The sequence below is a fragment of the Dermacentor variabilis genome, chromosome 4, assembly GCF_050947875.1.
Source record: "Dermacentor variabilis isolate Ectoservices chromosome 4, ASM5094787v1, whole genome shotgun sequence".
Taxonomy (NCBI): domain Eukaryota; kingdom Metazoa; phylum Arthropoda; class Arachnida; order Ixodida; family Ixodidae; genus Dermacentor; species Dermacentor variabilis.
The window spans coordinates 205,311,148-205,338,752 of record NC_134571.1 but is presented as its reverse complement, the minus strand read 5'-3'; the positions used below and the strand labels follow the sequence as shown (position 1 = coordinate 205,338,752).

General features: G+C 47.0%; 1 protein-coding gene across 1 annotated transcript in view; it reads right to left on the bottom strand.

Moving 5' to 3' along the window:
* Positions 1-15,162: 15,162 nt before the first annotated feature.
* Positions 15,163-27,605, bottom strand: part of LOC142578506 (uncharacterized) — a 78,439-nt gene continuing 65,996 nt past the window's right edge. Inside the window, exons 8-10 of the mRNA XM_075687885.1 lie at positions 26,413-26,556; positions 21,826-21,963; positions 15,163-15,270 (exon numbers count right to left, since the gene is read on the bottom strand). Coding sequence (XP_075544000.1) covers positions 15,163-15,270; positions 21,826-21,963; positions 26,413-26,556 — 390 coding nt within the window. The remainder of the gene's footprint in view (positions 15,271-21,825; positions 21,964-26,412; positions 26,557-27,605) is intronic.

Sequence of the window (27,605 nt, the reverse complement as noted above, 5' to 3'; positions counted from 1 at the left end):
ACAAATAGAAGGGTCGCGACCAGTGCAACTCAGGGTTCGCTAGTTAATACCCGGTACAATAATATCCCCCTTGAACACAAAGTCCGAGGTAATGCGTTTAGCATTGAATCACGATAGCCACACAACGTATTGGCACCGTCAAAACGAGCTATGTACGAGGTGTGCACTGTAGCGGGACTCTTCTTTCAAGTTTCTATGATGATGATGATGATGAGAGTAATGATGATTTGTTGGCATCCCCTTTGAAACGGGGCGGTGACAAATAGTCGCCTGGCCTGCTTAAGTTAATCACGCATGCTATAAATAAAAATACATAATTTTCACTGTCGGACTTTTGTATACATTTATTTAATCTTTTTTTTTCTCTTCCTCTATGCTTCTCTGTCGACCTTGTACTGCTACCTATGCCTGTTAACGGAACCTGTAGTATCAAATATCTCCCCTGATTTTTTTTTTTTTACTCCCACCACTACTCTAAACATCTCTTGCTTATCTTGACTGCTGAAAAGTAGATGCTTCCGTGCACTTTAAATCCAAGCGCTAATGGAAGGGGTCTCACTGAGGGAATCCATTCCTATTTCACTGGGATGCGCTGAGTGATCTCCAAAATTTTGCTACAGCGTACCTACCCTATTATGTTGCGAATATCTGCTCCGGTATATTTTTGTCTTCAGGCAACCAGCTCGAGCCTCCAAAAGCACAGCACTTCGTGTTATCGCACAGATTTTCCATTTTAATTTCTTTCTTCTCGTTCTTCTAAAGCTTCTTCTAAATGCTTCAATTCTTTGCATCCAATTCACCTTCTCTGATCCTTTTACTTTCTTTCTGATGACTCCTGGTTGCCTGTTTACACTTTCAATTACCTTTTACTTGGTTGCCAACTTTCTTGACCTCATCCACCATTTTGCATCAACGCTTTTCAGGTATAGATACTTGTACTCTTTAGCGGCCCATTTATTTTGATGCATGTTCCTGAGCATTTGTTCAAAATTAATTTTGCTCCGCACTTCTCCGACTTGAAATTAGGCTCAACCCCTTTCACCTTGCACTGCCTCATTTGGGGTTTTGCCGCGGGCTCCCAAAGCAAACGGGCCTGCAGATGTCTGGTTATCTTCCAACTCCGACAATATTTCTGATTTTAAGCACAGAATGGGCATTTGCGGACGCTAGCGCTGGCCCCATTATTTCTTACCAAATTCCGCGCACGACCATATATTTCTTATGGCCCCTGAGTGCTCTGTGTCATTATTGCTACATCCCGCTTCCCCTTTATATTGAGATTATCTTGGTGGGTATGACTACTATGGCTATGACTAAGGCTAGGTTATGGCTACGGCTATGACTATTATGACTTGACTATAAGTTTGACTTGCAGTTGAATTGACACCACGTAATTGCTCGTCTCATCAATAAAGATCCCAAATCCCGATTTCTCTGTACTAAACATTAATCCTAGATTTGACGCTGCGTTGCCACACATATTCACAAGTGTCACTAAATTTTTTTTGCTTTGTCCGCTAGTAGCATTATGTCATCCGCATACATCAGTTGATCATCTGGGGACCTTCCGTTGCGCCATTTCTCCATTACTTCTGTATCAAACTCTAATTGACTGTTTTCCCGTCGTCTTTCTATGCCCTAACATAAAGCGTGAACAACAATGGAGACAGACGACATCCTTGCTTAAAGAAGCTTTAGCTCGGGCCCAACTCCAATGCGGCCTATTCAAATACATGTAAGACGCAAAAACGCTTTTCTGAGAGAAACCCTGGACCGATTTTAATGAAATTTGTTGTATTTGAGAAACTTGTATTCTAGTGACTGGTGGAAGCATAATTTCGACTCAGGGCCTGAATTTTGTTAAGAAACTTTTCAAGAATTCACAAGTTCGAAAAAAATAGACGCACGAAATTTGTAAATGAATAGCTCTGCAACAATAACAGATATCGCGCTTCTGTAAACGGCATTCATTAGATCATTCAAAGGGGACAAATTAGACATCTTAATTTATATCTTACGTGAATTCATGACGTTCCTCCTCTACAGACTCGAACCGTGTTTCCTTCCAATTCACCGACGACTCACAAACTTTGCATTTAGCCTTCAGTTGCTTGACCGCCTTAGCAGCACTGTATTGTCGCTACCACAAAACCTAGAAAAAAAAACACTTGCAACCACGTGCTCAAAAAAAATCTGCCTACCGCAAAAAGCCGATCACCTAGAAAAGAATTACCAACTACCTGTCTAAACTACTTAACCCAAAAATGAGCCCCGCAAATCTATAGCTGCCGGCCGGAAAGGACCCGGCCGTTAGGTCACTGACCTGCTCTTTCGCGATCACTTCACCTGACTAGCCTAGATCTAAAAACTAGCTTAAATCCAAATTCTCAAAATGTTAAAGGAAAGAGCTCATTTATTTGTCGTCGTCACAGCGCTCTCGCAGTCGTCCTTCCGTCCTTGTCACCACGCGTAATCCGAAGAATCCGTAATCCTTCCCCACGAACACGCAGCGCCGCATAGCGGAGCCGCCGCTAAGCCAGCACGTGGCCTCAGAAATGCATGGCGCGCCGGCGCGCGCGAACACTAAAATACACTTAACCCTTTACTGCACCTTGTTGCATTTACGCAACATTCCGGTGAACGGCGTTAAAAACAGAAGCAAAGTCTGATCGGAGCTGCCTGTACACGTTGTTGCATTTCCGCAACATTCGTCTTAAAAAGCCGCCTCTGCTGCCATCTGTGCTCATCCTTCGCATCTTCTGGCAAAACAAACGGGGCAGAGGCTGCGCGCGCCCGCGAGCAGTGGTACAGGTAAGTTCTGCCAATCGTAAATGTATTTCTCCATAAGGCAAAGCGCAAAATAAAATTCTTACGCTAAGCTCCACATCCTCCCGACTCTGTAGATTCAAAAAAACTTTGTTTTCTCGGAATTGTTTGTTCGTGGCGACGGAACGTTGCTATGTTGCGCAAATGCAACAACGTGTGCATGATTTACTTTCTTCGGAAAAGTGAAATGGCTCCCAAACATTTTTATGGCCGAGCAATTCCTCCTGACAGTGAACGCAGCGACCCTTCCAGGAGTGACGATAACCAAGAGTGTAAGTAGGTCTCGATTCAACATGTGGGCAAGATATATTCTGGTCGAATTTCCTTTTTTTTTTCAAAAGGATACCGTGCATCCACACGCTGCCGTGTCCCGTCGTCAAGGGCCAAACCTTACATCTGTGCTCCTATCTTCTAAATTTTGATAATAACGCGAAAACACTGCATTGTTTCCTGGCTGCACGGGGATCTGCATGACATACTACACGAAGTGTGAGAACCACCTGTGCTGCACAAACAAAAACAATTGCTTCATTTTGTTCCACACTAAAACATACGTGCGCCAATGATCGTCACGTGCAAATAAACATCTGAGTATTTATTTATTTATTTATTTATTTACAATACCCCTAAAGGCCATCGAAGGAGGGTATTACATAGGGGGGGGGGGGGGGGGCTACAAGAAAAAACACAAGTGTACATTCAAGTACAGCATAAAAAAAAGAAAAACATTTACAAGACATTTTTTCCCCGCTCAACAGGGCAGTGTAGTTATCATATTGAACGAAGAAACCAAAAAACAAACAAAGCAAAAAAGACAAAAAAAATAAACGTACATAAAAACATCAGGAGCGAGCAACAACTCACAAAGCATCAAAAATATCAGGGAAACGCACGTAATCAGAAAACAATATTTTTTAACAGCGCGTCACAGTAGTGCATATTGTTTCCTTAAATTTGGCTATGTCAGTTTCCATGGCTATGTATGAGGGTAAATCGTTCCAATCGATGATAGTTCGTGGTAAGTGATAGTGCGTATGAATCGCACAAAGCCCTATCTTTCATTTTAAACTTCTTCCTTATTTGCACGTTGTTGCAAATATGCAACACAATATTTTTCTGCAAATTCAAACCACAGAATTTCGCTAAATTTAGTTTCCAAGGGAGTGCAGCTACATTTATGCTTCCCTACAACTCTATGAATAACATTTTGAGGAAACAAAAAATTGTGCAGTAAAGGGTTAATGTGGCAACAGGTCTCCTCTCTCGCGCTTCGTTCTGGACATACTGCGCCATCTGGTGGCGCTGCCGAGAAGTCCGTGCGTGGCCTCCGAGAGTATAAGTGTGGCGCGCCGGGGCCTGCAAACGCTGAGAATGGTTCCCGCACTTACCGCTCCGCCAGTGGCACATAATCAGAGACCCAAGTTGTCGAGAGGTTCACTGAAGAGCGGCACATACCCAGCGCATTCATGGCGCAGCTCGCTAAAGCGTTGGCGTGAAAGACGTTCATTGAAAAGTGGCACGTATATCCAGTGGATTTGTGGCACAGCATGCACACGCGTCGGGTTGCTGTCCTTCAGGAGCACTTGTGACGTGGGTTCGATACCGCTCAGCATAGGAATTTTCGTCTTCTTATAGCCACACATTCCCAGCAGCACATACCTAGTTACCTGAGAAGGCCTCAAACGTGTTCATTCAACAGCGGCACACATCTACTGGCTCATACCCACTGACTCAAGTAGGCATCAAAGAGGTTCATTGAAGACCAGAACAAGTGGCCCATATCCGATGCTCTAAGTATGTGTCACAGAGTTTCATGGAAACAGTAGTACCTTCCTGCAGTCCAGCATCTACTGTGACCCGTGTCGGCGAGAAAGAGGTTCGTGGAATAGCGGAACGGATGTACACATTGCCACCTACACACTGACTAAGCTGGCTCAACGGTTGGTTTAGAGCCCCATTCCCTCAGCACACCTGCCCAATGCGCTATTCGCTCGACCATGGCTTACTCTGTGACCCAGGTAGATGGAAAGACGGTTAGATACGTGCATACATAGCCAAACCCCGAAAAGGGCGTCAAGTAATCTAAGAATGCTAATAAATTAGTGTTTTTAATACGATTAGCATTCTTAAGGATAGTTCACGCACTTACCGGGGGCTATGTATGTAGGATGTTTGTTTCTTTCTAACAGACGCACAGTAAAGAAAGCCTTGGGAGCTATGCAAAGGGGGAAGGCAGCTGGGGAGAATCAGGTAGCTGCAGATTTATTGAAGCATGGTGGACAGATTGTTCTAGAAAAACTGGTGCATTCTGTACACGCAATGCCTCATGACCTCGAGCGTACTGGAATCATGGAAGAACGCCAACATAATCTTAATCCATAAGAAAGGGGACGCTAAAGCCTTGAAAAATTATAGAATGATCAGCTTACTATCCGTTGCCTACAAAGTATTTACTAAGGTAATCGCAAATAGACTTAGGAACACCTTAGACTTCTGTGAACCAAAGGACCAGGCAGGATCTCGTAAAGGCTACTCAACAATAGACCATATTCACACTATCAATCAGGTGATAGAGAAATGTGCGGAATATAAACAACCCTTATATATAGCTTTCATTTATTACGAGAAAGCGTTCAATTCAGACGAAACCTCAGCAGTCATGCAGGCATTATGGAATCAGAATGTAGACGAGCCTTATTTAAAGGGACACTAAAGCGAAACATTCAATCAGTTTAGACTAATAAAGCATTGTTTGAGAACCCTGCAGGCAGTCATTTCGAAATAATAGTTTGATTATTAGATGATAAAATGAAGGTCGAAGTATCAGTAATTGAATTTCGCACCGCAACCCCAGCGCCGGTACGTCAGTGTGACGTCAGGGATTCCAAAGTATGAATAAAGGTTCTCGAAACTTGCCATGTTTATTATTTAGTTCCTTTAGAACACAGTGTAGTCAATCTACACCGCTATATGTAATTAGTAGGCCCTAGAAGATGCCATCAACATCCAAGACGTCACAGCCTCTAGGTGCGGGAACTTAAGTAGGCGTCGCCACCCGTATTTCGTTCTTGCGGTTTTTCTGGCTTACCAAACGTCTTATCGTTGTAAGAGTGTTGTTTTTGGTGTTGTAGAACGGTGATTTACTGATGCAGAAAAAATCGTTTTTCACTTTAGTGTCCCTTTAAAGATGCTGAAAGATATCAATAGCGGCTCCACAGTCGCCGTAGTCCTCCATAAAGAAAGCAACAAAATCCCAATAAAGAAAGGCGTCGGTCAGGGAGATATGATCTCTACAATGCTATTCACAGCGTGTTTACAGGAGGTATTCAGAGACCTGGATTGGGAAGAATTTGGGATAAGAGTTAAGGGAGAATGTCTTAGTAACTAGTGATTCGCTGATGTTATTGCCTTGCTTAGTAACTCAGGGCACCGATTGCAATGCTTGCTCGCTGACCTGGAGAGACAAAGAAGAAGGGTGGGTCTAAAAATTAATCGGCAGAAAGCTAAAGTAATGTTTAGCAGCCTTGGAAGGGAACAGCAGTTTACGATAGGTATCGAGACACTGGAAGTGGTAAGGGAATACATATACTTATTGCAGATAGTGGCCGCGGAACCGGATCAAGAGACTGAAATAATCAGAAGAATAAGAATGGACTGGGTTGCGTTGGGCAGGCATTCTCAGACCATGAACAGCAGGTTGCCATTATCCCTCAAGAGAAAACCAGGTAACAGCTGTGTCTTACTAGTACTGAGGTACGGGGCAGAAACCTGCAGGCTTACGAAAAGTGTTCCACTTAAATTGAGGACGACCCAACGAGCTATGGAAAGAAGAATGATGGGTGTAACGTTAAAGGGGGGGGGGGATAAGAAGAGAGCACATTGGATGAGGGAACAAACGGGAGTTGAGATCTTAGTTAAATGAAGAAAAAGAAATCGGCACGGGCAGGGCATGTAATGAGAAGGGAAGATAACCGACGGTCATTAAGGGTTACGGACTGCATTCCTAGAGAAGGGAAGCGTAGCAGCGGGCGGCAGAAAGTAAGGCGGGCGGATGAGATTAGGAAGTTTGCAGGAACAACATGGCCACATTCGCCCATGACCGAGGTAGTTGGAGAAGTATGGGAGAGGCCTTTGCCATGCAGTGGGAGTAGCCAGGCTGATGATGACGATTAGGATGGTGATAATGTATGTATGTGTGTGTGTGTGTATGTGTGTGTGTGTGTGTGTGTGTATGTATGTATGTATGTATGTATGTATGTATGTATGTATGTATGTATGTATGTATGTATGTATGTATGTATGTTTCTAACCGTGTTTCCACCTACCTGGGTCGCTGGGTAGTTCTTGGTAGAATGGGTACCACATCGGACTGCTGCTGTGCGGAGCGAATAGGGCGCGAAACCGACCATCGGACTAGCTTGGATCCCTGAGTATATGTGGCAACGAGTACATATGTGCCGCTCTTCAACGAACCTATTGCACGCCGACACTGTAGGGACTGAGTAGGGAATGCTGTTCAATGAAACTCTTCGACGCCCACTTATAGCGCCGAGTATGTGCCACTCGGTCTGTGCTGGTCTTCAGTGAACCTCTTTGACGCCAAGTTGGATCACGGGGTGCGTGCCGCTCTTCAATGAACGTCTCGGCCGTCAAATTCGGTAACGAATGAAGTGACCGCATATAAAATCGATATATAATCAATCTCTGGTCCTCTTATTTTCAGGGCTCCTCGTTCACTCTGTGCAGCTGAAGAATACCAACAAAGGAAAATAAAGCAGTTAAACGTGACCCAATCTTTCAACCTTAAGTACAATAAACGACCTATGAGAGCAAGTAATGTACTGTGCGAATGGAACAAAAAAGGCGGCAAGATATATAGGACACTGCGCTCTGACCTGTCTCTCATTTTTTTTTCTATTGTGGCATCAATGGGAGTTCTTGAATTAACGCAGCCAGCTGAGCGAGTTCGTGAATGAACAAGTTCCTAAGGGTGAGTAGCGCAACCCGGACGAAGGAAAAAAGGAAGGGAAAGTTGCGAGCGCAGATTATAACTATTGGTTTATTTTTTCTAAACAATTTAATAAATATACAGCGAATGGGACCATGTGATGGAGAGACGCGTACAAGTGGTGAAAGGGTATTAGCCTATCTTGCCATTCAAAAACTTCGTTTCTTCATCCTGTAGAGAGATACAAGTCTGGCTGACGCAAGCGCTTGAGTTGACATGCATGAAGTAGGCTTCCACAATCTCGCGGTTTATTTGATTTCCACTTTTATACATTATTTCGGTTTTTTCAAACAGAGGTTTGCATGGTCAATTTCGACAATGCACGGCCAGGTTCGAGCCTGTTGCATTCCTGATCGCAGCTTGCTGCTCCCTAAAGCGAATGTTAAGAAAGCGTCCTGTCTGCCCAAAGTACTTTTTGCCGCACGAAAGTGGAATAACGTACACCACTCCCACCGAGTATGCCACGAGCTGCCCCGTGTGTTTGATACGGCGAATGGCCTTGGACACCTGCTTAGGTCTATTCACGCTATTGCAAATCTTGTTTAATGATTTTTTTGCTGAAAACACGACTTGAACACCATATTTTATGGCTGTCTTTTTTAAACCATGCCCCATCTGATGCACATAAGGGATGAGTGCAGACTTTTTTACCATTTCGATCTGTTTCTGGGGTGCTTCCCTTTTTTTTTTCTTTTCTTCATTAGCCCTTCACATTTTGATACGGCAATGTATTTTGGAAAACCGGCCTTCTCTAGATGATTACGTTGTTGCGAAAAGCTGAGATTGGCGAGGTGGTGGCATGACTTTCCAAGCGCAGAACCTAAATATGTCATAGCAATGCCTCTTTTCAATAGCTTTGAGTGTGCCGACGCGTAGATTAAACTGGTTTGCTTGACCTGGGGTTATGTTGCCAACAAATATGTTGTGCTGTTAATATTAACTCTAAGTCCAAAAATTTAATTTTATTATTAGTCAGCAGCTCATGAGTACACCCAAGACCCATTCCTTCTTTATCAAAGGCTGCGAGAATAACGCAAATATCTTTGGAACTTGTTTGCGAGTGGATAACTATCAAGTAGTCATCAACAAACCTAGAGCACTTGATCATTGTTCCCGCCAAGACGCTCTCGAGTGCCCGGTCAACAGTGCCGAGAAAGATATCGCTAACGTGCCACCTGAGAGCCGACGCAGACCCCCTGCGTCCGAATAATAACTTCGTTATCCCAGATAACGAACGTGGAATTTAAATAAAAAGCCGAGAGTTCGAGAAATGACCGAACCGGAACGCCACTCTCATTCCTAATCTTTAACTCATCGTTATCCATAATGAAATCTTTGATTGTCTTCGTCAGCTAATTTCTAGGAAGGGAATAAAATAAAACTGTAACGTCGACGCTTAAGGCTGTGCTTGCTGGATGCACCCCTTCTTATAAAAACTTAACGACTTCTTCCGAGTTTTTACTTTGAATGGGTCGTCTACCCGGAGCTCTGTTACGTTCTTCTGACGATAACCAGACACTACGCGTTGCCAAGAGTTTCTCTCCGACACATTTTGGCGGAAAGTTTGTTCAGGTTTATGGGTTTTATCGTAAAGAAAAGATCAAGGTTCAACCCCTGACTTTTGTTTACTGTACTAGACAGAAGCTTCAGGTTCAATTCCAGGCAATTTATTTGCTTGATCTTTGACTTTCTTAGGTTCAACGTGTGCCTTCTTGAAGCTTTTTTTGAAGCGGTAGAGGTTTTCTCAGAAAAGTGCCCTCCGTTAGGAGGACGAAGTACCCTTCTTCATCAGTCGTCAGTACTTTCACTTGGTTTCCTCCTAAAAGGTGCAGAAGGGGTTGAATCTTTTGCACTCTGCCATTCGGGTTTCCTTGAGATTTGACGAACACGTCAAAGCACTCAGGAATGCACCTGAATTTTTCTTTTCATCTTCTTCTCCTACATGCCTGGACACTGACCTAACGGCGGCTGTCTCATTGGCTCGGTCTAGGCGCGATTCTGGCCACAAATCGGGCCGCGCATTGTCGAAGTTGTCCATGCAAACCTTTCTTTGAAGAAAACCAAAATATTTTATAAAAATGGAAATGAAATCAAACGTGAGATTGTGGAAGCCTACATGATGCATGTCAACTCGAGCGCATGCGTCAGCCACACTTCTATCTCTCTACATGATAGAGAAACGAAGCTTTTGAATGGCATGATAGGGCTGACACCCTTTCACCAGTTGTACGCGTATCTTCATCACATGGTCCAATTCTCTGTGCAGTTAATCGCTTGTCAGCAAAAAATAAACCAGTTGTTAGTCTGCGCTCGCATCTTCCACTTCCTTTTGTGCTTCGTCCGGGTTACGCTGCCCACTCCTAGGAATGAATATGGGAGCTTTTGATACGATATAAGTGAACTTTTTGCACGGCCGGTCTGTAACGCGCGCCAGGAGTTTGAGCGGACGCCCGCTCGATACCGGCCATGGGTAGAGCTGCGATTTGCTAGACGCGTTGGCCGCAACGCCGCCATGCTCCTGGCTTTGGCGTCTCGCCCGGGATATCCTCCAGTTTCTGCTACCGAGCACCCGGAGGTGTAAGGACCTTCCTGACACCTCATTTGCCCGGACCTGCCGACCACCGTTTCACCGGGGCCTCATCTTTGACCAGCCACGGGGCCGCCGAGCTAAGCCCAACGCTCGGCGCAACGCCACCTCGCCCGCAGCGCGTAGCTGCACCTAGCGCCGCACCGGCATCCGCTGCGCCGGCACTCGCTCCCTTTGCCTCGAAGCCACCGATATGAAAAGTATAGTCGACGGTACACTCATCTCCCAACAAGAATTTGATGACGACCCACCCCTCCGGACCCGGATGCTCCAAGCCCACCTGCGGCCTATCCAAAGGAAGCCGTTTCAGCCACGAACGCCCACCTCAAGTCCGCCATGGCACCCCCGCCATCGCTGAAGACTCACCGCCTGCGCCGCCACGTCCCGCTGCCTCGACTCGCAGCGGAAGACTACAAGATCGTCTTCCGCCCTGGAGGTGGCCTCGACCTCCGCACAACCACCAATGGGGCCCTCCTTGCTTCACTCTGTTCTAGCACCAGCGTTGAGTACGCCGCCGCCCGTGGCGAGGACTGCGTACGCATAAACCCATACAACTCTTTCACCTTCAGTACGGCCTCGGAGCAACGCACCCGGCGGTACGCGCATACCTCTGAGCTCCGTCTCGCCACCCAGCTGTACCCACTGCGCGTTTATGTGGCCGCACCCGACAACGCCCTCCGCGGCATAATCTACAACGCCGTGGACAACCAAACCAAGAGGAGATAATCGAGGACCTGCAGGCTATGAATCCCAGCAGCACTTACGTCATCGCCGATGCAAGGCAGATGGGTCGCACCCGGTCCATCCTGATCACTTTCGTCGGCACGAAAGAACTCCCTCGCACCGCGGTGTTCAACTGCGGCCTCTTCATCTGTCACCCCTTCCACCCCAAGGCTGAAGCTTGTGTCAATTGTTGGAGTCATGGTCACCGTTCCGACGTATGTACCAAGCCCAGGTCCGGACGCTACCCATGCTGCGGAGCTGTGCACGCAGCTAAGGACTCCCTGGACTGCACTCCTAAATTCATCTTGTGCAGGGGCACACATGTCACGGGGTGCCGACCGTGTAAGCTCCGCTTCGAACGGGAAGGTCCCTCCCCACTCACATCCAGTCCCAAGTCAACGTCATCCAACTCAGCGCAGTCAACACCAACCGCCAAAGACTCCCGATAATCCCGCTCCGGTGTTGATCCAGCTCCCGATCAAGCCAGGACTGCAGCCCCCGCCACCGCTCAGTCTCATTTCCACTCCTACAAGGGGCAAGACACCCCATCAACTGCTTCCCAGGGGAGCTGGCAATCGCAGCCTCCCACACCCGACCCCGAAACAGAAGAGCTCAAAGCTCAAATCACAGCCCAGAGCAACGAGATTGCTCGACTAAAAGAACAGCTGCGGGCGCTGGTGCGCGCCCCCACCTCCCCACATCTTCCTCTCGCCAAACCTCATAACCCATCGCTGACCCTCCCCCACCACCACCACCTATGTCCCCTCCTCTATGTCCCCACCTATGTCCGCCTCCTCTTCGGCCGCGTCTTCTCCTGCCGCCTCCCCCTCCCGCAGCCCTCCACATAAGAGGCGCTCCTCTACCAAACCTGCCCCCACCCCGGAGATGGAGGCTTTCATCCGCCACACGGCCTCCTTCCTCAAGGCACATGAACAACGCCTCATGGCCGCCATTACAGCTCTGCGTACGGACACGCAGACCTGGATGGCTCAAATTAACTACCGCGTGGCCAAAATTGAGGCCCGCCAGAGTTCCCTCGACGCCGATCTTGCCCAGATGATCATTAATGTCTCATCCCTCCTCCCTCATCCTCATTTCCCAAGCACCCTGCACCAGCAGGGGGACCCCGGCCTCAAGATGGCCAGACACCCCCCGCGCCTTAATTTCTAACAGTGGAACTGCCGCGGCTTCCTTGCAAAGCGGAACACGCTGCAGCTCCACCTCCAAAACATCCCTCCCTCCGACCTCCGCGCTATCATCGCCCTTCAGGAAACCTTCTCCCCAGTAAAACTACGTGACTACACAGCTCTCACCCTGCTTCCCCTTCACCTCCGAACGTTGCCACGCTACTTCATCGCGCCTACATTGCATTCGAGCATCCGCTCGACGTTCCAGAGTGCACTCACCTCTTCTTGGAACTCCTACCGCGGCGGCGGCAAGATGCCAGCCTTCTCGTCCTTAAAGGGAAGCTGAAAGGTTTTCCAGAAAAATTGAGTGAACATGTGTACATAATGGTTTTCAACCCTCCGAATTCGATTATCGTATCGAAATTGAGCGAAAGAAAGCGCAAATATATTTTATTTCGACGAAAAGTGCAGCAGCGGACACGCCCAGCTCGCGCGTCTCGTTTCCGCCTGTGATTGGTCGGGCGCCTCGTGACGTCAACTCTAGTGACCGACCGCTGCCGCTACACATGAAGCGCGGTGCCAGGTAGTTTGGTGCTGTAATGGAAAATTAAGAGGCAATGGAAAATTTAGAGAGGCTGTGTTTTTCTGAGGAGTTCGGCGTTACTCCCTACATGTACGAGCCGATTGCGAAGAGCCGGCCTCTCAAGAAGCAAACGATGCTGGTGCGAGCAGTGCTTTCGACGCGAACGAAAGCGAAGTCTTGGGATCTCCTCGTGTTGGAAATGCTCTTTGGTGAGTATGTTTTTTTGCAAAGCGATCTAGTGATCTCGCCGATCTTTCGCCGATCTAGTGAGCTCGTTTCCGGTCAAACAACTGTAGTGTTGTGTTCCTGCATGCCTCCTCGTGGAACGTAAGCGGGGATGCGATCGTCGGCATTTGTGCACTGTCCAAAGCTGTCGGCAATCTACAAAGACGGTTTAAACGCGTGAAAAGCTTCCCGGTTCATGCAGTACGTGTAGTGACCTTCATCTGTGCGCCATCCGCACACTACTCGTAACCAAAGTCGTAAAGGCGGCGAATTCCGTCGGCTACGTGAGACGGTCGGTTTCTCGCTGTGCGCGAGAGAAGGGGGGAGCGTAGCGTCCTGGCGTGCGCCGGCTTTCCAGCACATGCAAACTCTACATTTGCACTGCGTTATGGTAGCTGCATGCAGGCTGTTTTACAACACACGTGCAAATAGAAAATTCGCGGCGCTTTGCGACGAAACCTGCGTCAAGGGCGGGAGATAAACATGCACCTTCCGTTCAGCGTGCTAACACGAGGGAGCTCGCAGTGAATCAAAATCCAGGTTTGGGTGAGTTCGTGTATTCATAAGGCCTTCGAACACCAGTTATCATCAGTCAGTGCGCACTCGTGCCGCCTTTGTTTTCTTTGCTCCGATTTTTTCGCGCTGCGTTTAGAAAGCCTGCTAGTGGCAAGTAGTCCTCTCTCATTCTGTGGCCATATACAGCAACTGCGCAGGCCGAATTGCAGGGCTGGCCGTATACTACCACTCTACATACACGCAGACGCACCAACAAAGGAATGTAGGGTCGATCGAAGCAGATTACGATGGCACGCACGCAGAAACAAGCACGGTCAGGCACGGTCGCGCAGACTGCAAAGGAACAAAACACTAGAGTTGACGTCACAACACCGCGGTTTCCGGTCTCCGCTCGCATCGTCAGCGTCAGCAGCAGCGCGCGGCATTCGACGGGGGGCGGAGCTACAGCGCAATTTTAACCGACGATTACGTCGCTCCTAATTGAAAAAAAAACCCAAATTTTACCTACATGGTTTATAAGGTTCCCGCATCCGTATATGAGCGTCTTATTGAATTCGACAGACTATTCAGCTTCCCTTTTTAATGCATACAGCCCTTACCGCGCTACTGCAGCTCCCCTTCTTCTCCGCAATGCCATATCACGCGTGAGCCGGAATTCGCTCATAATTCTTGGGGATTTCAACGCTCATCACGTAAGTTGGGGCTACCCCAAGAACTGCAGGAAGGGACTGGCGCTATGGACCTTCGTGCAGAACGAACAGCTGTCCGTCCTTAACGATTTCTCGGAACCCACCCACATTGGCTCCAGCGTACAACGGAACACTAATCCGGACCTTTCCATCTGCAAAAATGTCCCGGACGTGGTGTGCACGAGCACCTGGGTCTCCCTCGGTAGCGGCTACTATATCCTGTCCGTCTCTTTCTCCTTTCCCGCCCTATCTTCCTCCCGCATACGCCTGGTGCAGGTGGTGGACTGGGATCGCTTCCGCCAGTCACGGCAACAGGCCTCCACCTCCATCTCAGACCTTTCTCAGTTGACCACCAACCTGCTTCAGGATGTGTCCTCTGCCACCTCGACCATCCCCACCCCTCCTCACTCCTACACGGCTGATAGTCGCCTCCTGCACCTCTGGGAGGCGTATCACTCCCTGCACCTCCGCTGGCTTTCCCAGAAACACAACCGCTCCCTGCGCCTCGGCCTTGCTCGCCTGGCAATGGACATAGAGGAGAACTGCTCCTCTCTCACCAGACAGCAGTGGGCGCATGGCTGGTAACCTCAGCCTGCGAGTGCATGGCTGGTAACCTCAGGCTGAGGGATAGATGGGCTCTCCTGCGTGTCCTCCTTGACCCATCGCATTTCAAGGCCACGCACCGCAGGGACATGACGCACCTCCTTCACTCATATCCACTCTCTGATTCCGGCTTTCTTCTTGCTCTTCGTGATCGTTATCTCTGCACCAACCCTCCTTCCTCTCTCCCTTCCTACACCGGCAACCCTAATTGTGCGCTCGACGCAGATATCACCCTCGGCGAGATTCGTGCTGCGCTGCATAAGCTCCGCGCGACCTCAACACCGGGGGCCGACCAAATCTCTAACAAGGCTCTCCGTAATCTGGATACCCCATCCCTCGAGGCCATCACTGACCTCTTTAGCAAACATTGGCACGAAGGCACTCTAAGAAGAAGAAGAAGTTTATTTTACCACATAAGTACACTGATATATACAAAGCGGTAGGGATGGCAGGATAAAAGCTGCATAACGGCAGCTTGACTAGTCCCACCTCCCCATGAACAACAGGCGGCAACATGGCAAGATATTCGTAGTACATACTTGTGGCAGGGTCAATATATACATATTCACAGACGCATATATATATATATATATATATATATATATATATATATATATATATATATATATACGCATACATGTATGCAAGAAAACCAGAAATGACAACTTAAAGATAGCAAAGAAATACTTTTCAACCGACAAACCAAAAAGTTAATTATTCACAGAAATTTTTGCAGTAATGTGCTCTTGGATATATGGCGTATGTTTACATCATTTAGACTATATTTGTTGAGTGTAGAGGGAAGACAGTAGGAGAGTGCTTGAAGGCCATAGTTAGTCCGAGGGCGCGTGACTTCCCAGTGTTCCGTATATCGATTTAGGCGAAAAGAAGGATTCCGCTGCAAGTTCGCGATGTTTATGATATGTTTAGTACCCTTAATCCTGTCACGTTTAAAAGAACACATAAGTTGATACTCGTAAAGGTGGTCTACACGTAAAATCTTGAACTTCCGGAATATGTCACGCGTATGTCCATCGTAAGGTAAGTCTGAAATAGCACGTAAGGCATTCTTTTGAACTGAAACTAAATTACCTAATGATTTCTTAGTACCATTTGACCACACCAGTTTACAATAGCGCAGGTGAGAAGCAAATAGTGCGTTATAAACCTCTGGCATCTGCGCAACATACCTAACGCTTTACTAAGTTTATTTCGTAAGTAATCGGTGTGGTGGTCCCATAGCATCAATTCATGAAAGATAACACCCAATGTTTTTGCTGTAGCGGAAAGTTCTATTTTTGTGTCATTGAGTGTGAGGCATTGGGTGAGATCACAAGGCGTGGACTTCGCTCTAAAGAGGACCACTTTTGTTTTGGAGCAGTTTAACTGGAGAGAATTTTTTACAGACCAGTTATATATCTTGTGAAGTATTTCATTTGCAAAATTGATGAGTTGATCCTCCTTAGTTCCTGAGAAGAATAAACTAGTATCATCTGCGTAAATAATATATTTAATCGAAACATCAATATTAACAATGTCCATTTATATAAATGATAAATAGAAGTGCTCCCAATATGCTACCTTGAGGCACACCTTGCTTAATAAGTTTAAACGAAGATAATTTTCTATTTATTGATACGCATTGCTTTCTGTTGGTTATGTAACTTCTAATTAAATCTAGAACTATTCCGCGTGTACCATAACAATTCGAATTTTCTAATAGTGTTCCATGGTTAATTCTGTCAAAAGCTTTTGAGAAATCAAGGAATACTCTCAATGTTAGTTTCCTCGCCTCTATATTTTTCAAAATTAGTTCCTTTTGTTTAAGAAGAGCAGCTTCAGTCGAGCAGCCTGACCTGAAGCCATATTGACATGGTGTTAAAACAGAATACTTGTTAAAAAAGGCAGTCATCCTAAGGAGAATAATTTTTTCTAAACCTTTTGAAAACAGTGGAAGAATTGAGATTCGTCCATAGTTACTTAAGTTTTCCCTTTCTCCGCCTTTGTACACCACAGCTACTCTTGCAATTTTCATCTGTGGAGGAAGAATGCCAGAGGTTAAGGAAATGTTGTAAATGTGAGTGAGGCAAGGGGTGAGCAGGTCAATAACAGAAGGAATTGGTTGTATTTTTAATCCGTGCACATACTCACTTTTAGATCGCCTAAAATTTTTGAACACATTTAAAACCTCAGTGTCATCAGTCTCATCAATATACAAAGAATGTGTAAGGGGACTGGGCAAATACGTCAAGGCATCTTGATCATAAGTGTTTTCAACTAGAGAGGCAGAGCTTTCATTATATTTATTGGCGAGTGCTTCATCTTTAAGAACCTCATTACAAACCTTGAGCTCTTTAATAGTACTGGCGGGTCGCCTTGATGATATAACAGAATTCAGCTTATTTCAAGTCTGTTTTGCATCAACGATACCATCGAACATGGAGTAGTAATAGTCGCATTTAGCTTGTTTTCGCAGCTTAGTCAGGTTATCTCGATATTTCTTGAACTTCTTCAACTCATCTGGGTCACGGCTATTCAAAAACGCATGGTACAGCCTATTCTTTTCTTTTATCATTTTGATTAGCTTAAAGGAGATCCATGGCTTGCGAGCGTGTTTAGGTTTTTTTACGTGCCTGTAAGGAAAGTGTTTTTGGTATACTGTGCATACGATCTTAATGAAGCGGTCATAGGCGCTATCAGGTGATGAAGAGGAGAGTATGTCATCCCAGCTCAACGAGCTTATTTCGTCACGAAAGCAAGAAAGAGATTGTGAATTAATGTCTTGGAAATAAATGGCTGATTTCACCGGGTGCCTCTGTTTAATTTCAGCCGTAGTAATTGGGCAAATTGGCAAATGATCACTGATAGCGATACTTATTGGACCATGGTGTAGTAGGTTAGCAGAATTTGTTATGAATAGATCTATCAAGGTGGCTGTAGCAGCTGTAATGCGAGTTGTAGTAGTTATAACATTTGAAAGGCCATGCGAAAGAAGTAGATTTGACAGGTCAGTTTGTTTGCTAGTCTTTGTGAGCATGTCAATGTTGAGGTCACCTCCGAGTACTAATGTATAATTATTTTCATTAACAAACGAAAAGAATTCATCTAAAAATTGAAGAAAATTGTTGATGTTGCCGTCAGGAGGTCTATACACAACAGGAAATAGAGAGGAGGAGGAGGAGGAAAGAACTTTATTGGGTCCTGAGGAACCCCTTCCCACCCACTCTTGGTTTAGTGGTCGGCAGGGGTCGCGGGCCGCACCCACGTTGGGACGGGAAGCCCGTGAGCCTCCGCCCTTTCGTGAGCCCTCTGGACGGCCCGGAGCTGGGTCTGGTGGTCGTCGCTTCGCAGGGCGTCCATCCAGTCTTCTTCTTTGCGGAACACGGTGCCGCTTAACGCGGAGCATTGCCAAAGCATGTGCGATAGCGAGCAGTACGATTCGCCGCAATCCGGACATTGCGGCTCTACGTCCGATGAATAAAGGCTCATTCTGCCTCTCGAGGGGAACGACCTTGTTTGCAACATTCTGAATATAGATGACTGTGGTCTAGTAAGTTTAGCGTGGGGGAGCGGGAAGGTCCTCCTCGACAGCTGATAATGCGTGGTTATTTCGTTGAAGGTGAGCAGCGGGTCTCGGTGCTCCCCTCCCTCCCCGCCACTTCGCTCGCCACGATCGCCGCGGTGCGTGAGTCCTCGCGCGCGTGCGTGTGCCAGCTCGTTGGCGTTGGGAAAGTCGGGGTGCACGTCGGCCCCCATGTGGGCTGGGAACCATTTGAGGATGTGATGACCCGCGGCTCCCGCACTGCCGAGGATGGCCGCCGCTTTCCGCGATATCGAGCCCGAGGCGAATGCTCTGGCCGCCGATCGCGAATCTGTGTATACGTAAGGGCGTTCGGGGTCCCTCATTGCCATGGCTATTGCCACCTGCTCGGCCACCTCGGACGTTACCCCCTTGACCGATGCTGCGTTGATGATCGTGCTATCCCAGCGTATCGAGACGGCCGCGTACCGGTCGCTGCGCCCGTACTGGGCCGCGTCTACAAATGCCGCTAGTCCCGGACAGCTGGCGGTTGATTTCAGCAGTGCTCGGGCCCTCGCCCTTCGGCGCCCCTCGTTGAATTGCGGGTGGACGTTTCTCGGAAGCGGTTCTACCTTGAAAGTGCCCCTGACCGCCGCGCTGAGCGCGACGCTGCGTGCGGTGCACTCTGCCTCGGCATTTATTCCTGCTTCTTCTAGGATGCGTCTGCCGGCCCTGGTGGTCGACAGCCGCACGACCTGTGCCTTGGTCTGTGCTTCGATTATTTCTGCTAGCGAATTGTGGACCCCTAGCCGATCGAGCCGCTCCGTGCTTGTACTGATCGGAAGACCTAGCACCCTCTTGATGCTCTTGCGCATCAGTGTGTCTATCTTGGCCGCGTCTCTCTTGGTCCATTTTAGCGCCGAGGCTATGTAATTTACGTGACTCATGAGGAAGGCGTGGTAAAGTCTGATGAGATTGCTCTCGCTGAGCCCTCCCCTGCGGTTGGTCACCCTGAGGATCAGCCGGAGCATGTTCTCCGTTTTGGACGTGAGACTCATGACCGTTTGGGTGTTACCGCCTTTAGCCTCAATTAGCAGCCCCAGGATTCTTATAGTGTCCACTCTGGGGATCGGCTGGCCGTCACTCGTGTGTAATTTGATTGGTATTTGATCGATCGGCGTCAAATTCCGCATGCCTTGTTTCGAGGGCCTGTAGAGCAACAGTTCCGATTTGCTGGGTGACAGACGGAGTCCCGTTTCCTTCAGGTACTCTTCCGTTGTGTCCAGCGCTTCTTGAAGAGCCCGCTCGACTTCTGCGTCGGACCCTCCCGGGCACCACACCGTAATATCGTCTGCGTACAGGGCGTGATTGACGTTGGTCACTCTCGTCAGCCGGTCCGATAGCCCTTTCAATGCTAGATTGAATAATAGCGGGGAGAGCACCGCCCCTTGTGGGGTGCCCCTCGCGCCCAGCGTGTACCAATCGGACGTGGCCTGTCCTATTTTGATCGTGGCTTTCCTGTCTCTGAGGAAGGAGCCTATGTAAGAGTGGAATTTCCGGCCGAGCCCCATCACCGAGATCGTTTCCATTAGAAATCTGTGTTTCACCGTGTCAAACGCTTTCGTTAGGTCCAGGGCCAGTATGCCCCTGGTGTCTCTGGTTATGCCGTCGATTATGTGCTTTTTGAGTTGTAACATTACGTCCTGTGAGGAGAGGCCCGGTCTGAAGCCCACCATGTTATGTGGGAAGAGGCCCTCTCTCTCTATGTACCGCGATACTCGGTTGTGTATGGCATGTTCCGCCGTCTTGCCTACGCACGAGGTCAGCGATATTGGCCGCATGTTTTCCGCCGAAAGTGGTTTACCGGGTTTCGGTATTAGTATGACCGAGGCCTCTTTCCAGACCTCTGGTACTTGTCCCGTTCCCCACGCTCTGTTGATTTCTTCGGTGAGCTTCTCGACCGACTTCCCGTCTAGGTTTCTTAACAGTTTATTCGAGACCCCGTCAGGGCCCGTCGCGGAGCGTCCGTTGAGGCCTTGTAAGGCATCCCAAATTTCCGATTCCGTGAAGGGCGCGTCGAGTTCTTCGACCTCTGTGCCGGCGTATTGCGGATAGTCGCCATCGCCTGACGGGCCCAGTGGCAGATACGTCTCCGCCAGCTCCTTTAGGAACTCGCTCTCCGTTTTGCCCTGCTCCTTTTGTTTGTGTAAAATCCTATCAATTGCCAATCTCTGATTGCCTTTGGATTGCTTGTCGTCTAACAGTTTCTTTAGGAGGTTCCATTTGCGCCCGGTTCTCATTTGTCCGTCTACCGACGCGCACACCTCGTTCCACTGTTGCTTGGAAAGCTCGATCGAGTGCGCTTCGATTTCCCGGTTTAGTGCCGCTACTTTCTTTCGCAGTCTGCGATTTAGTCTTTGCGTTTTCCACCTGGCCGTGAGGGAATTCTTTGCCTCTAATAGGTCTCGATGCTGTGAAGACATTGAAATTCTGTGTTTAAAATTCGAAAACTCTCTATTTCCTTTCCAACTGAACTGAACGTGGAAAGGAAATAGAGAGTTTTCGAATTTTAAACACAGAATTTCAATGTCTTCACAGCATCGAGACCATTCATCAATATACTGATAGCTGATACTTGTTTGCACATATATGCATACACCGCCGCCTCTAGTTTCTCTATTTATGTAGGCCACATTATACTCATCAATATGCACAATATCGGTGTCGTTGCGGTACCAAGTTTCAGCCAACATAATGACAGAAAATTTAAATTTAAATTCATCTAGAAAATTCCACAATTCGTCTTCTTTAGAACGGGCTGACTGTATGTTCATATGCAGGAAACTCAGAGTCGATAGGCGCTGATGCGCAACACTCGTGCTTAATTCAGAGGGACTAGTACATTTCAGAGCCATTTTGAAACTTAATTCTCAGGAAAAAAAAGACAGCCATTGCAATGTAAAACAGTGCCGTTGGCATAGACGAATAAGATGCTATATATGCAAGACCAACTGCTGAGGAGAATATTAAGGGGAATTTTAATTTTTATGTGGGTGACGCCCTCAACCGCAACACTGTAGCAAGCAAGAACAAATGAGTGCAACACTGATGTACTATAGACTCTAAATTGTACAATATTGGTCAAAATGTTAACGTTCATAAACAGAACTTCTGTTTCCGACAGTAGTTTAGAGCTCACATACATAAAGACACTATCAGGCGCATTTGCTAGGTACGAAACCACATAGATTCGGAAAATGTGCGTGGGTGTCTGAAGAATCGCGCCGTTAACTGTTTTCAAAAATATCGAGAAAAGCAAGAAGAACCATAGGTTCCTAGATTGTTTTTGAGCCATTCTATCTGTTGGCACCATGACTTAAGTGGCGTTGAGTATGCAATAGCGGGTAACCTAACGCACCTTGTCTAGGTCCGAGTCACAGGTAACATGTAGGACAGGCGAATTTTCAGACTTCCGCATCAGGATCTTTCCCTGTGACACCCACACAAACTTCCATTCTTTTTCTCGCCTCAGTTGTCGAGCTCTACCCAATAGACGCTTGTTTTCAACGCACAGATGCTCATTGCAGGGGCGTAGCCAGGGGGGGGGGGTCTCATGAGGCTTCAGCCCCCCCCCGTAATTTTTTTGTGCTGTCCATGCACCGCCGACCAAAGCAACCTGCGGCGCCGGAAATCATTCTGGATTTTGTCTAGAACGTCTTTTTTACGCTCGAAAAGCCATTTCACCGCGAAAATTGCGAACTCGGGCTGTATTTGGCGGCAACGCCCATGCACCGGGAGTAACATAACGCAAGCAGCCCCATCCGAGCTTTAAGTTTCAAGGATGTTTTGATGGCGAACGGGCTCGCCGCGGCATCTCGCGGAGGCCGCGGAATCTACACTGTATCATGGAATCTATGGAGCGCGTGAATGTCAATTTCGAAACATTATGGGTATAAAGTTCTCATAAACTTTTGATGTGAAAGGTGCATTGACATTTCCAAACGTGTGCTTTAGATATTCAATTACGGAACTTTGTAAGTTTAATGTTCCCATAATAATTTGACGCCAAAGGCTCATTAACTTTTCCAAAGTCGTACATCGGGCCATACAACGAGACAAGCCAAACCAACGCACTATCAGACAAGTTGACAAAGCCCGCAGCGAGGCCCCATGAGACGAAGCGTTGTGGTGGTTCATTCGTGCCGTCATGTAACATAAAAAAATGTCAACATTTTTTTTTCACCGGCGCCAAAGCATCCAGTGAAGGCACTAAAGCCAGCCAAGGTAACTACGTTCTTATTTAGTTTTCTACTTTGGCTTTTAATCGCGAGGACACTTTGAGCTTCTTCAATTTTTTTGTTCTCGCTCCCCTACCCGCGGGCTGCCAGAGCCAGCCAGAGCGCATGCGTTTTTCTCGTGTTGCCCCGACCACCGCGGGGCGCACTTCGGTGCGCGTTCGGTTTTCTCTCGCCGAGTGCATTTTCACTTGGCAGAGTTTTGGACGCTTTCTAGCTCGCAGACGAGAAAAAGAAACAATGGTCGCTCGCCGCCATCACTGTGGGAACTCGACGGATTGCACCGCGTTCGCTTGAGCGCAACCTCTGCAAAAACTCTTGTCTCCCCGTTGTAGGATACCGAGCAGTATGCGCATGGTTAGTTAGCCACATTAGTTGCCCAAAGTAGGCATTCGATTGTGACCAAGATACTTTCCTTTGCGTTTTTTTTTTCATTACGGTACCCCCCCCCCCACAAAAAGAAAACAAAACGTTGCGGCGTAGTGAATTGTCGCATGGTGAAAGTTCTATTTTGTTACTTATTTTGCGGAAAGTAATGTGCTACGGGACGCTTCAGCTGCCGGATACTCTTATTACATTATTGCGATAGCAATTATATGGACACTCTAGGCGAATTCCTGCCGTCGCCCTCATGTTCCGCATAAAGTCCAAGGCCGATAACATCGTGACCGCGCGCCGCATGCTGTATGTGCGAGTGAAAGCGTGTGGGGGGTGGGGGGATGGGTGAGCCGACGATGGTGGCTCAGTCTTGTGTGCGCAAGGGGGAGAAAAGTGAGGAGCAAGCGCGCCGCCTTCCGTCGCGCGCGATACATCAGGGGGAGTGGATGGAATGGGGCGGGATTTAGGATTCTGTGAATCTGTGATTGCGCAACATGTTTATTTGCCTTGTTTGACCCATTATATACCGTGCCTTTTTCTTAGATACGTAGATTTATTGGAGACTTATACATATGTTTAAATATCTTGTTGCGAGGTTTTGTGCATATGTGCAGTGAACTTTGTTTCCAGTGGCACTTGTTTTGCCCTTTATCAAGCTGTATCTTTGCATTTGTACATTCCATTATATCTTCGCATTTCCAATGTACGAGGGCGAGTCAAATGAAAGTGAGCCTACCCACCCTGCGCGATTATGGTTCTGTTCATTATCTGCAAGGCCTCCACGTAGCACACAGACATCTCCCATTTACAAAAGTGACACGCAGGTGTGAGGATAAATGTTCTTTAATGCGCTCATACACTGGATTGAACATGGTTGCGTGACATAATGGAGCCCCAGAAGTTGAGGAGCGTGGTGCCGTAAGGATTTGACAGCTGAAGGTGCTTCCCAAAAAGAAATTAGTCACCGTATGGCTGCCGTGTACATTGAACATTGCATTTCATTGGCCACTGTGAAGCGTTAGAACAAACGGGTCAAAGACGGACGTGAAAGTTGCAGAGACGATCTCAGACCGGACCAAAGCCCATCGTGCAATCACCTCTAACAAAATTGTAAAGGTAGATGAGCTGATGACACAAGAACGGAGGATAAGCATCGATGAACTGGCAGAGCGTGTGAACATCAGTCACGGTTCGGTTCACCGTCACAGTTCACGCCATATTTCATGAACATCTCGGTTAACGGCTTTTGTGTGCGCAATGGATGGCCAAGATTTTGAACCACTGCCAGAATACAGAGAAGTTCGGCGCCGCCTTTACTCATCTGATCCGGTATCACAATAAGGGTGACAATTTCTTGTCTGCAATTGTGATCGGAGACGAACCATCATACCACTACTACGAGCCTGAAACACGACGGCAAAGCTTACAATGGAAATATTCGAATTCACCACCCCCAAAGAAAGCAAAGGCCGTCATTCCGCCGGAAAGGTGCGGTTCACTTTTATTGTTCGATCATCACGGGCCATTACTGATAGAATTTGCTAAATCGTGAGAGACTATCAATTGTTTCCGATATTATGAAACGCCGGATCGGCTGCGTGTCGCAATCAAGGACAAACTACGTGAAAATTGACGAATGGGGTCATCTTGTTCCACGACAATGCCCGTCCCCACGTCGCTGATGTGGCTAATACAAAACTGGCAAAGTTCAAGTGGGAAACGCTGCAACATCCGCCATACAGCTCAGACCTGTTGCCTTGCGACTTACACATCTTGGGGCAACCGAAAAAACAGCTCAAGGGACCCAGAATTTGTCTCGGACGATGACGTGAACGTCAGTTCCAGACGTTTTGAAGCAACAACCCAAGGAGCTTTATGAGACGGGAATTACGCGGCTCGTTAGTCAATGGGACAAATGTATAAATGCTCATGGAGGCTACGTTTAAATAAAGTACCCCGTTTGTCATATATTCACATTAGCTCACTTTCATTTGACTCGCCCTCGTACATTCTGCAGAACTCCTGCTTTTTACACGTGCTCCCGGTTGCGACTATAATTTCGGTGCAACTACTCACGATACACGACCGGTGACAGCTGTTCCTGCGTAATACAGTGGAACAAATGACAACGTCATTGAGATTTTTCACTGACCGTTGCATATGTACAAGAATATAAACAAGGATCTTGAATGACAAAGTTTCATTAACATATTTGTCCTCAACGTGTTCATTTCATGGCCTTTACATTTTTCATATCAGCGGCATGCACTGCTTTGCTGGTTTCGAACTGATGTAGTTATAAAGTTCGTGTTATATTTTCTTTACTTACTAAATAGACAAAAAACACGGAATTATTGACATCAGTTATGTTGCGCACAATTTTTGGCACATAAGAGTATAATATTTTATGAAAAAATACATATTTTACTTGTATTGACAGTGCGTAGCGTTCAAGAAATCGTTTGCAGCATCTTTGGCAATTACAATGCGGTTATTATTCATGTATATGATCCCTAGGCAAATTGTTTAAGAGGAAGCTCTGGCTCGGGCCCAACTCCGACGAGATTAAACAGATTTAGATACGTAAAATACAGAACCACTTTTCTGAGATAACTCCTGAATCGCTTTTAATGAAATTTGTTACATTTGAGAGAGTAAGTTAAATTCTAGTGTCTGTTGGAAGCGGAATGTTGATTTAGTGCCCGAACTTTGTTTAAAATATTTTGAAGACTCGAAACTGCGAAAAAAATAAATTCATGAAGTTTACAAATTAATAGCTCTGCATCAAGAACAGATATCGCGGTTCCGTAAATGGCATCCATTACACTATTCAAAGCGTACAAATTCAATATGTCTATTTGTATCTTACGTGATTTCGTTATGTTATGTACAAGGGTAGCGCAAAAGCTGTATTTTCACAATACTTAATTTTTTTAGACTCATGTGTAACATCAATTTTGTCCGCTGTAGATGTACTATTATGTGCAATTCACAGAATGGTGATATCAGTTTTCATTGCTGATTTACAGAGTTGTAAATTTCATTGTTTAGATTCTGAAAATTTTCGATTTTTGCCACTTATCAATAAAATATTGACGACCTAGATCGGAAATTCGAAACAAGCAATCACTAGAATTTAAGTTTTTATTTTAAATGCAACAAACCTCTTCAAATTTGGTGCAGTGGTTGCCGAGAAAACGAATTCTCCTTCTGCATGCATTTAGATAGGAGCATCCGACCTAATGTTTCCTCGTAGGCCGAGCTGCATTGTTAGCCCCCCCCCCCCCCCCGAACGAAATTTCTGGCTACGCCACTGGCTCATTGATATATACAGGATTACTCTCTTCAAAGCCCAGGGTCCCAGTGCTTAACTTAGCGGTTCGCGCAGCAGAGAGTACTCTGTCTCGTGCAGACCTAGTCGAAAACTTTATGATCACATTTGGTTTGTTTTTATCTTTAGAAGGGACACGATGGTACTACATCAATGTCGTTGTCCGTGACACTTGTGCCTATACATGTGGCAATTTGTCCAACACTTCTTCTCAGATCTTCGTTTGCAACTAACGGTAGTCCTTTAACCTCAAGGTTCATGTTCCTGCTGTATTGTTTCAGCTCAACTATTTCTCTCTTTGCTTCTTTCAGTTCTTTACTTAGTGCTCATTTTCTCTTTCACATCACTGATTTTCAGCCGTCACTGCAGTCAGCTCACGACGGAACGCGTCAACATCCTTCTTGAATTGTTCGAAACCATCGTTCATAAAGCCAATGGAGTCGCGAATGGCTCCAAGTTCACAGCGAATCTCTGTATTGGAGTTAGCAACACCACTGACGACATTTCTCATGTCCGTCGCAAACGCCTCAAGCTTAGCTGTCAGTTCTACCAACACTTTTGTGACTTCCTTTATAGTACCTGGCTGCTTATCAGCACGAGACTTTGCGACATCGCGCAGGCTTCCAGAGCCAGAACCCTCCATAGCCTAAAGGCGGCACAGATATGGCATATACGACACTATAACCAGTAGTCACAACAAGGTAAAAGCACTACAAGACTCGTGGCAGCAACAGCGACGACAGGGGAGGAGCTATGCTACAGCACAGAATAAGAAATGCCACCAACCAGCAAAAATCCAGACAAGTTGATTAAATGACGTGCGTACGTCGCCGCTGCCGCTGCCAGAGTGAAACCAGCTTTCCAGTGAAAACACCGCCCCCAAGACAGAAGCGACAGAAGGCCGTGGTTACAGTACAGTCACGCAGATGGCGGGACACGCAGAACAGTCCTGGTCCTGGTAAAGGCAAATGGAACAACGGTGAGTTGCTCACGTAGTCTTTTTTCTTGAGGAACAAACAGGCAGCCACGGCCCAGTTCGGATCCTCTTACAGGTATCAGATGAAGCGCCGGCCTCTGCAAAAATCCAGACAAGTTGATTAAATGACGTGCGTACGTCGCCGCTGCCGCTGCCAGAGTGAAACCAGCTTTCCAGTCCACTCTGCCTTCCGAATGGACCCACGCTAAGGTAACTTT